This window comes from Euprymna scolopes, chromosome 44, assembly GCF_053919585.1.
Source record: "Euprymna scolopes isolate OS-2025 chromosome 44, ASM5391958v1, whole genome shotgun sequence".
NCBI lineage: Eukaryota > Metazoa > Mollusca > Cephalopoda > Sepiida > Sepiolidae > Euprymna > Euprymna scolopes.
This window is the reverse complement of record NC_136525.1, coordinates 27,900,088-27,913,216: the sequence shown is the minus strand read 5'-3', so window position 1 is coordinate 27,913,216 and position 13,129 is coordinate 27,900,088. Positions and strand designations below refer to the sequence as shown.

At 32.7% G+C, this 13,129-nt stretch overlaps 1 protein-coding gene across 1 annotated transcript in view; it reads right to left on the bottom strand.

The window, feature by feature from the left end:
- Positions 1-871: 871 nt before the first annotated feature.
- Positions 872-13,129, bottom strand: part of LOC145268755 (serine/threonine-protein phosphatase 6 catalytic subunit-like) — a 36,697-nt gene continuing 24,439 nt past the window's right edge. Inside the window, exons 7-10 of the mRNA XM_080124351.1 lie at positions 12,068-12,185; positions 7,295-7,386; positions 3,926-3,983; positions 872-1,457 (exon numbers count right to left, since the gene is read on the bottom strand). Coding sequence (XP_079980477.1) covers positions 1,267-1,457; positions 3,926-3,983; positions 7,295-7,386; positions 12,068-12,185 — 459 coding nt within the window. The 3' untranslated portion in view covers positions 872-1,266. The remainder of the gene's footprint in view (positions 1,458-3,925; positions 3,984-7,294; positions 7,387-12,067; positions 12,186-13,129) is intronic.

Genomic DNA, 13,129 nt, shown 5'->3' with positions numbered 1-13,129 from the left:
TTGTTAAACTTTGTGGTAATAAAATACTTACTATTTGCATGAAGGTGTAAAATGACTGGTTTTATTTTTGTCGATATTTTTATGCAAATTTCTAAAACATCCAGTTCTAAAACAAATCCTTTAAACTTACGAGAGATTCGAAACAATGTTCATTCTGCATTTTTTTGCAACCAATCACAGGTTTTGATTTGAGTATGAACAAAACTTCAAGTGTGAGATTCAAAATCGAGTAAAAATGAGATTGTAAAAAAAAACAAAAAAAAAACACTACTCCCTTAGTAATGTGCACTCTGCCTACTTCTTTTTTGTCAACTAATCACATTTCTTCTGCCGTATGAACAGACAACCTCCAAAAACACCATAATGTTTTAATAGTATATAAATAGTTTGATTGCAGAACGGATTGTGAATTTGGTTCTTGTCCAGAATTTCCCCCATATTAAAAAACAAATAAATATGATATAAATAGTCATATCATATTCCAAAAACCATGTAAATTGATCAAGTAATTTTTAATTTAAAGAAGAAAATCAAATTTAATGAATAATCTATGAATAACTGTCTTGTCTGTCATTTTGAAAATGATAAAAAAAAAAAGAAGATAACTCAATAATTAAAACTTACAAGATTTACGTCGTAATGCTTATGAATTCTCATAAATTGCTTAAAAATGATTTTCTTTATAAAAATAAAATTACTTGACCGTTTCAGGTAATTTTTAGAATTCATTCTGCCAAAGGAATGTACATCACACAGATTTTTCTTTTTTTAATATATGGGAAACTATGGACATGAACGGTGAATTTTATGAATTGCATGGTTGTCAGTTGGAGGGGTTAGCCATATTTGTTGAATAATAAAAGTTTCAGAATTTTGTTTTCTCATAATTTTAAAATTTCTAATTTTATTTAGCAAAATATTTATATTCACTTGTTACATATCGTCCCACTTTTCTTTTTCTCCGAACCTATCGAATCAGGAAAATAAAATGAAGAAAATATATAAATATGTGAAAAAATAAACAAAAAAAAATTTGATTCGTAAATTATTATTTTTTTTTTTTAGTTCATTTACATTTTAAAGAAAATATATTACCCCATCCTGAAATATACGACCCTGGAATTTGTTCTTCAATGCTTATTTTTTTGTTTTTTTTGTTAATTCATTCCCGACGAAATGTGTTTGAAAACCATTTTGCGACGAGCCTTTCTCGAATTGCTTTGATGGGAGAGTGTGTACATTTATTTACACGAAGATACAAAAATGTCAGAGGAAGTAGGGTGTGGTTGATTGGGTGGGGATCACTCGCTCAGTGTCCGGGACAGCCTGGAACAGCATGGCCTCCTTATGTTCGCAGTCAGTGAATGAGAGCACTGCCGCAACATTGCCACAGCGATAACAGTAGTTCGGTGCTGACCAGACTGTCACTAATTTCTCATCAAACATGTATTTATAACCTGCAAAAGGGCATAGAGAAAAAAAGAAAAATATTAGATATACAAGGATGTGACACAATACTAAGGAATTGGGAATTAGAACAGATTTGGTGTGTTGGTACTTGTACAGTTTAATCACGACATTAAAAATTAAAATATCAAAAAAAGTTTATATTGTACATATCCATTATGGAATGAAGTTCTCCGGAAAAAAAATTTCACTTAATTTCATCAAGTAGTTTTTTTTTACAACAAAAAAACAATTTATGATACCGAGCAAAAGGTTCGATTTTTAGGAAGAAAAGCGAGTGTTGGCGCTTTAAATTGAGTTATCTCCCTGATGCGTGTTCTAAAAATCCAAACAAAAAATTCAAAGATGTCTACCTTCAACGTGCTGTCATAAAAACGTGTTTTTCCACAGTAAAAAAAAAAACTACTCGATAATAGACTCATAATTATGTGAAATATTTTTGATCTTCAGTTCAAAATGGATGCGTACAATATAACCTTTTTTCAATATTTTCATTTTTTTATGACTTGATTAAACTGTACAAATACCGGTGTGTTTGTTTTAAAATTCACTATTCTGCACAGGAATAGTGAATTTTAAAACAAATGCATTTCAGGTGAAAACATTACATACTTATGTGTCATGTTGAAATTAGTATAAATCCCCCCAAAATACAAAAAATGACTGAATAGAAAAATTATTAAAAGTAAAAATGAAATTTAATAGAGTTTTATCAATAAAGTATGTTTTGAAAAAGCTCTGAAAGTCCAGAAGATGTAACTGCAATTAATCAATCTGACAATCATTTCAAAATACAAAATGTTGCACTGATATTGTGGATTAGTTTTTGTGAAAACTAAATGTAGCACATTTTCGACTGAATTATTTTTTTGTAATTTATACTAATTTCGACATGATATGGAAATATGTAATATTTTCATTTGAACAAGCAATCAAAATCCCCCCCTCACGACAATGATATCTATCAGATAAAAAAATGTAATTTTTAATCAATTTTTTTGTTATATTCAAGTGAAAGACTTCAGTCAAAACTGAAAAAAGAAAAGCTCAATCACTTTTGGTTACCATATATCATAAGGCGATCTATATACAAGGCTTGCCAAACATTCTTCATACATTTTAACTTAGAACAAAGCTTTTCACTCAGCTGTTGTCAATTGAATCAAATAAGAAACTGAACATTTTCTAATGGATTTTTAACTTCTACACTCAGATTAACTTAATGTTACATCCAAATAAAAACATTTCTCAGGGTTTGATTTTCTTTCTCATCTCTGTGTTATATAGAATTGTATTAAATTGCTTTTCATAACAAGATCTATGTGCTTGTCTTTCTTTTACAAATTCAATGTGTTTTTACCTGCAAACTTCCTTTAAAAATTATGCTTCAAGTAAAAAATTTCTAGCAAAAAATATGAAAGCAATTTGTGTACAATATTATTGGTCATCACAACCTTAAAGAATTATCTCCTAAAACTAAAATTGATGAAAAAGTGGGAATAATTTTAGTAAGAGACATTTTTTAATTCAACAGTATTAATTTTCCAGCATTTTGATTGGCTAATCAACATGTTTAACTAATCGCTGTTCTTATATTACAGACTTGGTGATGAGTGGATTTATTTTGAAGAGATAATTTTTAATGCTTAGAAAAATAATTTTGGATTATTTATTTTCATCTGTAGATGGGATTTCCTTGAATAAGGATCGCCTTGTACCAGATTTATAAAATTCTTGTGTCAGCTCACATGCCAGTTAAAATAATGTAAGGAAAACCATGAAATATGTTATTAGTTTATTTTGCAATATAAGTATTTTATTAAGTGGTTGTGCAGAATTCCCCTATGTTGAAAAACAAAAATATAGAAAAATCTTTATGATGTACGTATCTGTGATGGAATGAGAATGTTATATTCCAATAATCATGTAAATTGATCAATTAGTTTTATTTTTAACTTGGAAAATGATTTTCTTTACAATTTTAAGCAATTAATGGTAAATTATAACCGTTACAAGGCTGATTTGATCTCTCCTTGGAATTTATTTCCATAAGATGGTGGAAAGAGACACTGTCCTTGCTTCCTCATAAAATATGATTTTCTTAGTTAAAAAAGAAAACTACTTGATTAATTTACATATTTAGAATGCATCATTTCCATAAAAAATGTCTAAGTATGAATTATTGTTGAGTTATCTCCCTTGTTTCTTGAAATTTTTTTCAAAATGATGAGGGAGATAGTCACTTCGAGAATACTAATAAAATTTGATTTTCTTAGTTAGAAATAAAACTGATCAAATTACATGATTTTTAGAAGATGATATTTTTGCTTTGTTATGGGTACATAAATCATACAGATTTTTCTTTATTTTTGTTTTTTAATATAGGGAGAATTCTGTCCGAGAAACATTTTGTCTGTCACACATAAGTTTTGAATTAATAAAAAAGACGTGTTTTTACCTTCATGAACTAATTGATGAGCTCGACAAATCAGCTTCAAATTATTGATGTGAACAAACTGTAAAAATAAAATACAAGAAATTCAGGGTTTTTGATAAAAAAATAAGTTTTCACACAAATGAGTCGTCGACATGCAATTCATTTTTATATAAGGTGACCCATAAAAATGCCACCCATGCAATCGTTGATAAAATGCAAAATCCTTTCTGTAATTCAACCATATTTGGATTGGGAATCAAACATGTGTGACATTATGTTCTAAGACGTTGAAGTTGTTGAATGCTGGGGGGAGGGGGGGGGGGATGAAAAAATATAGATGACAAAAGAAAAGTCGGGTTAGTGAGTAATAAAAGGATTCATCAATTGTCAATGGATAGGAATTTCTTCTTAACAAACAACGAGAAATAAGGCTAGGGTTTAAATATGACTGTGATGAATGGTGATAGCAAAAGGATTGAGTAATGCATATGTATATATTTAGTTTTATAACATTGAGGAGTGACGACAATAAAAACAATTGATGAACACAAACCTGAACTTAATGACAATCTGTGAGTTTTTTATGACAATTGTGAGTTGGAACTTTATGACAGAATTGAGAATTCAGTTGGCCGCTTGAACAGTTGGATTTTGGATACTGCCAGGGTAGTTGTCCGCTTTGAAGTTCCTGAGGGAGATGAACTGATGGTAAGTGATTGACATGGCCTCGATAGAACCTACATGTGGACTAGAATGTGGAAGGTTGATGGCCTCGATAGAACCTACATGTGGACTAGAATGTGGAAGGTTGATGGCCTCGATAGAACCTACATGTGGACTAGAATGTGGAAGGTTGATGGCCTCGATAGAACCTACATGTCGACTAGAATGTGGAAGGTTGATGGCCTCGATAGAATCTACATGTCGACTAGAATGTGGAAGGTTGATGGCCTCGATAGAACCTACATGTGGACTAGAATGTGGAAGGTTGATGGCCTCGATAGAACCTACATGTGGACTAGAATGTGGAAGGTTGATGGCCTCGATAGAACTTACATGTCGACTAGAATGTGGAAGGTTGATGGCCTCGATAGAACCTACATGTCGACTAGAATGTGGAAGGTTGATGGCCTCGATAGAACCTACATGTCGACTAGAATGTGGAAGGTTGATGGCCTCGATAGAACCTACATGTCGACTAGAATGTGGAAGGTTGATGGCCTCGATAGAACCTACATGTCGACTAGAATGTGGAAGGTTGATGGCCTCGATAGAACCTACATGTCGACTAGAATGTGGAAGGTTGATGGCCTCGATAGAACCTACATGTGGACTAGAATGTGGAAGGTTGATGGCCTCGATAGAACTTACATGTCGACTAGAATGTGGAAGGTTGATGGCCTCGATAGAACCTACATGTCGACTAGAATGTGGAAGGTTGATGGCCTCGATAGAACCTACATGTCGACTAGAATGTGGAAGGTTGATGGCCTTGATAGAACTTACATGTGGACTAGAATGTGGAAGGTTGATGGCCTCGATAGAACTTACATGTGGACTAGAATGTGGAAGGTTGATGGCCTCGATAGAACCTACATGTCGACTAGAATGTGGAAGGTTGATGGCCTCGATAGAACCTACATGTCGACTAGAATGTGGAAGGTTGATGGCCTCGATAGAACCTACATGTCGACTAGAATGTGGAAGGTTGATGGCCTCGATAGAACCTACATGTCGACTAGAATGTGGAAGGTTGATGGCCTCGATAGAACCTACATGTCGACTAGAATGTGGAAGGTTGATGGCCTCGATAGAACTTACATGTGGACTAGAATGTGGAAGGTTGATGGCCTCGATAGAACTTACATGTCGACTAGAATGTGGAAGGTTGATGGCCTCGATAGAACCTACATGTCGACTAGAATGTGGAAGGTTGATGGCCTCGATAGAACCTACATGTCGACTAGAATGTGGAAGGTTGATGGCCTTGATAGAACTTACATGTGGACTAGAATGTGGAAGGTTGATGGCCTCGATAGAACTTACATGTGGACTAGAATGTGGAAGGTTGATGGCCTCGATAGAACCTACATGTCGACTAGAATGTGGAAGGTTGATGGCCTCGATAGAACCTACATGTCGACTAGAATGTGGAAGGTTGATGGCCTCGATAGAACCTACATGTCGACTAGAATGTGGAAGGTTGATGGCCTCGATAGAACCTACATGTCGACTAGAATGTGGAAGGTTGATGGCCTCGATAGAACCTACATGTCGACTAGAATGTGGAAGGTTGATGGCCTCGATAGAACTTACATGTGGACTAGAATGTGGAAGGTTGATGGCCTCGATAGAACTTACATGTGGACTAGAATGTGGAAGGTTGATGGCCTCGATAGAACCTACATGTGGACTAGAATGTGGAAGGTTGATGGCCTCGATAGAACCTACATGTCGACTAGAATGTGGAAGGTTGATGGCCTCGATAGAACCTACATGTAGACTAGAATGTGGAAGGTTGATGGCCTCGATAGAACCTACATGTCGACTAGAATGTGGAAGGTTGATGGCCTCGATAGAACCTACATGTGGACTAGAATGTGGAAGGTTGATGGGGACGCACACACTCATAGTTCAACTGTAAATGTAAAGTCTGCGTTTTTTTTGTTCCTGGATTTTTTTTGATTTTTTTACTTGTGGACCAGTGCACTTCCCATCGAAAGTTGCCAGTGTGAACAAGATTACGACATGGTCAGAACTAGAACTATGAAAGATGGAGAACAAACCACAGCACACATAGAGTCAGAAACTTGTCGACAGAACCACGTGATGTTATACACTTAAGATGATACCTTACAACCATAGTTCATCAAAAGAACTAAATGATTCTTTTCCACCATTCACTGTTAAGATAAACCTAAAGTCAGATGCTAGATTGGCAGAAAAGGTGTGAGAATAACACTCAAAGTAGTTCGAACAATCCAAATAATGTGGTGTTTGCCATTACTAGCTATTCTGAGTGTCAATTATTACCAAGTTCATGATGATGTGGATAGTCTGGAAAAATGAATAGCCATATACAGAGTGCCCCCCCCCCTTCCATAATGTCACCCATGTCGTTATTAACACAAAGTGAATTTGCTTTCTGCAATCCAACCATATTTGGTACAAATAAACATTGTCCAGCAAAAGTTATTGACAATTTTGCATGTCATATTCACAGGTGCACATTAGTGAGAAAACATCAAGTTGATTGCTTGGATCTATGGTTTATGATTGCTCCCCCCTCTCTATCTATCTATATATATATATATAGATAGATAGATATATATAATGGTTGCCACTTCCAAACCAGTCTCAGAGAGAGAGAGAAAAAAAAAAAATACATACCTCATTGGTAACAAGAGCGCCAAAGAGCCAACCGGCACCACGTGGACTGATTGTCCAAGTTTCAATGTCATCGGGATCTGACCATACAAGGTGTGTGAAGAATTAAAGAATTGTAATCAATACATTTCACAAGATAATTATTACAAAATAAACATTGTGCTCAGTTGAAACTCATCAAAAGTGCATGTATATGTGTACAGACCAAGGAAGGCAGCATCAGGTATAATTTTTATAGAGTTCATAGCCATAACCAAACAGAAAATATCATATTCCAAAAATCACGTAAATTGATAAAATAGTTTTATTTTTAAATAATAAAATCAAATTTTATGAATACTCAAGGAGTGACGGTCTTGTTCATCATTTAAAAAAAATTTCAAGAAACAATAATTCATACTTACTAGATTTATGTTGTAATCGCTTGAAAATGATTTTCTTTTTTAAAAATAAAACTAACTGATCAATGTACATAATTTTTGGAATATGATATTTTCATTTTGTCATTTCATACATCATACAGTTTTCTTTATTTTTGTTCTCAATATAGATAGAATTTTGGCCAAGAACCGAATTCTTACTAGAAAGATATGTGAGAAACCAATGCAAACAATAGATTCATCTGAATCAAAGAATTTGTCGTTTGAAATTGATGATTTGAGATATCAATGGCGTTTACTCAAGGTTTCAGATTCAAATTGCATGCAGTGAAAGGCAAAAGGTATTCATGGAAAGTTCAAAATAACATTGCTTGAATTATCGAAACAAAACAATATTGGGTGATTTTAAGTGATTAATAAGAAATTGTAGGCATTACAAGACTGATCTAGAAAGTTTGAATTATTGTGGAATTATCTACTCTTGTTTCTCCAAGATGGTAATGCGAGACAGCCCTTTTGCTTACTCATAAAATTTGATTTTCTTAATAGTCAAAAATAAAACTATTTGATCAATTTACGTGATTTTTCGTTCGCCATGGATACATACAGCATAGATTTAAAAATTCTTTTAATTAATATACGGGAAATTCTGGACAAGAAACCAATCTTAAAAAATCAATTTATTAATGAACTTGTAAAAGTTTAGTGTGAGTCTTGGATACCTACAGATTGTTAGATAAAAAATCTTTTAGTGCAACACAAACATGAAAACTTGTCACTCAGCTAAAAATCGTGATGGATTACTGTTGACTGCTTATCAAAAGATGTTTGTGTCTTATGGAATTTGCTCCTAGTTCAGGAGGTCAATTATGTAATGTAAAAGTGGTAAGAGAGATTAAAGTGGAAAAGCAATAGCTGAATGGAATGCATTTTATTTTTTTTTTTTACTCTTTTCCATTCTAAATACGATGTATTGCAACTTGGAACGTAAAGAGTACTATTAGGATCATGTCTAACAAGGTATTGTGGAGAGTTGAGCAGCAAGATATCTGTTCACATTACATTTAAACTTCTATAAATTAGTAATGTCAGAGTTTCAGGAGACAGGGAGGGGATTCCAAAGGTTAGAAGTCTGAGAAGAAACTGTTAGAGTAGAAGGCTATCCATCATCTAGGGACCTCAACAGCAAAGGGGCGAGATTTTGCTACTTGTTCAGGGGGCACAATTGCTACTAGTTCATCAGAGCACATGCCATTGAAATACTTGTAAAACAGACACAGAGATACAATATTACAAAGATAGGGGAGAGGTTGGAGCTTGGTCAATAGTGTGAGACTTAAACTTTTGTTTTAGACCCTGTCTAAAAGTGAGAGAATAGCAGTAGATGCATCAAACCATGTTAGAGAATGAATCCATCGTGTTGGTTAAGTATTCATTTTTTTTGTTATCTCTTATTTGTTCAGATTGCCTACTGACATGAACATTCTCATGACAGTTTTCTAAACCTTACTACTATCCATGCTAGTTCATGACAAATTGGAAGTAGATGCTCTGTTTGCACCACAATTACTAAAAGATTGCTGTATAAAGCCAACAGACTTTGGTTTGTTTGATCTTTAAACAGTTATAATAATAAGAATATATATATATATATATATATATATATATATATATATATATATATAAGAGGTTAATTTAGTCTGCTTGAAGCATTGTCAAGTGTGTATATAAAGAAAAATTTAATTTATAGAAGACAATACAATGAAAACTTGTAATGGATAGACACAAACTGAAACAAATTAAGATATAATGCTACAAAACCATGTATATTCACCTTTTATTAATACAATGTTTTATAAGTGTTTTCTTAAATATATAAAAATATTTTTAAAATATTTAAAAATATTTAAAAAATATTTTAAAAATATTTAAAAAATATTTTAAAAATAAAAATATTTTTAAAATATTTAAAAAATATTTAAAAAATATTTAAAAAATATTTTAAAATATTTTAAAAATATTTTAAAATATTTAAAAATATTTTAAAAATATTAAAAAATATTTAAAAAATATTTAAAAATATTTAAAAAATATTTAAAAAATATTTAAAAAATATTTAAAAATATTAAAAAATATTTATTACATGTGTTTTTACTTGTGTTATCATATGAATCTGGCCATGCTGATGCAAGTAAGAACACAATTCATCTAATATTAAAAAAGAATGTATCTATTGTATCAATAAAGATGAATTTGCATAGCTAATTCCACTATTATGTCTTAATTTTCTTCAGTTTGTGTGTATTTTTTTACGCCTTTGCATTGTATTGCTTTCTGTAAATTTACAGTTCATTCATAACTAGCATGGGTACCCGGCGTTGCTCAGATGTCAAGAAGTGGTACAGTAGGGCTACTGAGCAACCCAGCCCTAAAAAAACAAAAAACGTTTCAATCAAAATAGCAGCGAGTGTCCGTACAAGTGCAAAAAAAAAAAAAAAAATTAGCTGCAGTAAGCAGGATCAAACTTGTAACATAAAAAAGAGGAAATGGAGGTGAAAAAAGCTAACACGTTAGCTATCTCGCCCATGGCAATTTTATGACGTTACAGACCTTTGAAATAACGTGTTTTAAATATACGTTGAGATCGTTAGGCGTGAATGACTTGCAAAAATGTTGACACAAAAACTGACCCCTCCTTGCAAAAAACGGCCCAGTTGATGGTCAAAGAATGAATTTTTTTGACCAATTTTTGAATATTTGTCGTCTGAGAGATTGATCTTTTTAATGATACCAATTTTGTCAGTGTTCGCTGCATGTGTCGAAAGTTTACACATTTTGCCTTTTATATATATAGCCAAAATATATTTTGTTAAAGACAAAAATATCTTTGTTGTTTAATATGCAAATATTCCAGCTTGCTCACAAACCAAGTCAGTCAAGCATAAAGAAACCACCTATCTATAAAGATAACAACACTGTCTCATAGCAATTGCTGACCGAGTTCTGTCAGCTGTGGATCTACAGCATGGAAGCACAACTATTGGCAGAGATACAAATCGGAACACATATGGATTTTGCAGCGTTACTGACACACATCTCTAAAAGAACACAGTAAACTTCACCCCTTATATGTCCCTGGAACGTACCTGAATGTCCTTATTTAAAAAGCAATAGATTGCACAATTTCTTTCAAATATAAAAATATTTACTTTTAATAAAAATAAGTTGATTTCTTATCTTTAAAATTTGTGCACAGTTCATTAAAAAAAAAAAACATGGTAAGAAAAGGCCATGGGCAAGAAATATAAAGATATGTCAAAAGAATAAAAACCATTTTACTTTTTTCCAAGATGGTAATGTTGGGACAATTAATCTGAATTTTTTTTTTTTTTTTTTTTACATAGGGATCACCACTTATCAAGGCCAAGAGGCCACTCAAGGATAAGGGTTAAAGAGTGTACAGTAGAAATTGGACAATATAGTAATCATTAGTAATGGAAATTCAGTAAATCTGTTAACAAGTGGAACGGCTCATCAAGAACTTGTTTACGTTAGACCTGAAGACAACCATATTGTAGTCAGTTGGAAAGCAGGAAAACGGAAGACAATTCCACAGTCGTGCAGTTCTAAGAAAGAAGTTTTGTTCATGGAATCTATGTTTAGGTTTAGGCACAGATAAAGAGTGGGGGGAATTATTGATAGTATTTTCAGCTAGATGAGTGTTTCTTGTGAAAGTTTGGTGAGTGGGGACCATAGATTGAAGCTCAGTCGAACACTTTCTATGAAAATAATGATACAGCAGAGACAAACTCGCAACATCTCTTCTGTGAGATAGAGGTTGCAGGGGATAGAAAAGGACATCTCCTACGAGGCTACGAAGTCTATGTTGAACTCTATCAAGGAAGGACAAGTCCTTTCTAGCGGTTTCTGCCCAGATGTGGCAACAGTATTCCATCCTTGGACGTACCTGGCTCTTATATAGATAGAGAATTGCATCAGCAGTGAAAAAAATCAGAATTTTTGAAGCCATCAAAATCAGCATCAGAATAAAAAAAAATGATTATTTTTATATACCAAAAACGATTATTTTAATTGTTTTTGGTTAAAACTTAATTTACCCTTGCTTGTATGATAAAATGATAAACATTTATTCATTTTAAATTATCAGTAAAACTAAAATAAATACACATATTACATGGTAATTGTGGTAATTTGAAAATATTAAAAAAAACACTCTCTAGTTAAATGTTTAGAGATTTTAAAAGAATTAGAATAAGAACAGAATTCATAATTATATCAAAATCAGAAAAAATATTGGAATCATCACATCACTAATATATATATATATATACACACACACACACACACAAAACACATATATATAACAAAAGGATATCACAAAATGCTCCTTTGTGTGGAATTTCTTGGTTTCTATCAATTGTTCGAATTTGATCAATGGTTTTAATATCCGGAGAGAGGCCACCATGCACACATAAGATACATTCATCAATGATCTGGGAAAAAAAAAAATCAATATTCAATCACAAGCAAAAGAAATCAATAAATACAGTGTGTATGTTTACTCATATGGAAATCAAATTTATCTCAAGAACAAAAATTTTGTAGAAAAAATAAAAGTAAAGGATATGTGAAATTTATTTTTCAACCCCAAAACAAGGCATATTGCCACTTGAAACATAACGATCGTGTCTAACAGGAGACTGTGGGAGTAGAGAGATGTTTGTTCATTACATTTAAACTTCTGTGGGTCAGTACAGTAAAGGAAGTAGGGAATAGGGAGGGAATTCCAAAATCTAGCAGTCTGATGAAAGAAATTATTAGAGTAAAAAACTTTTCGGTATCTAGCGATCTCAACAGTGAAGAGTGGGATTTTATTGCGTATCAGTTGGGATAATATACATAAAGTTGGCACAAGTTCATCAAAGCATATTCCATTAAAATATTTATAAAACAGGCACAGGAATGTAACATTGCAGTGAGGGGACAGAGGTTAGAGCTTGGCCGATAGTGTGAGATCTATAATGTTGAGGACTCCTTATTGGACCTTGTCTAAGAGGGAGAAACTTATGGTAGATGCACCAGCCCAAACGTGGCAAACATACTCCATGCATTTGCAAATTGTGGCTTTGTAAAGATATGGAATACTCTCTGGTCTGAATAATTTTCAAGCACAGTAGATGGAGCCAACCTTCTTTGCAGCAACCTTGGCACTACCCTCAGTATATTTGTTCCAATTCATGTTGCCTGTGAATGTTAAGCTGAGCCATTTAAAAGATGTCATATCGGTGGTTGGGAATGATTTTTGTAATTATTAAAGGAAATAGACGAGAATACTAGAAATAAATGGATTTTTATCCAAATAAATATAAAATCATTATAAAATTTTAAAGAAAAGATGGCAAATAATTTCTGTTAACCTCCAAATTTAAACAAAGTT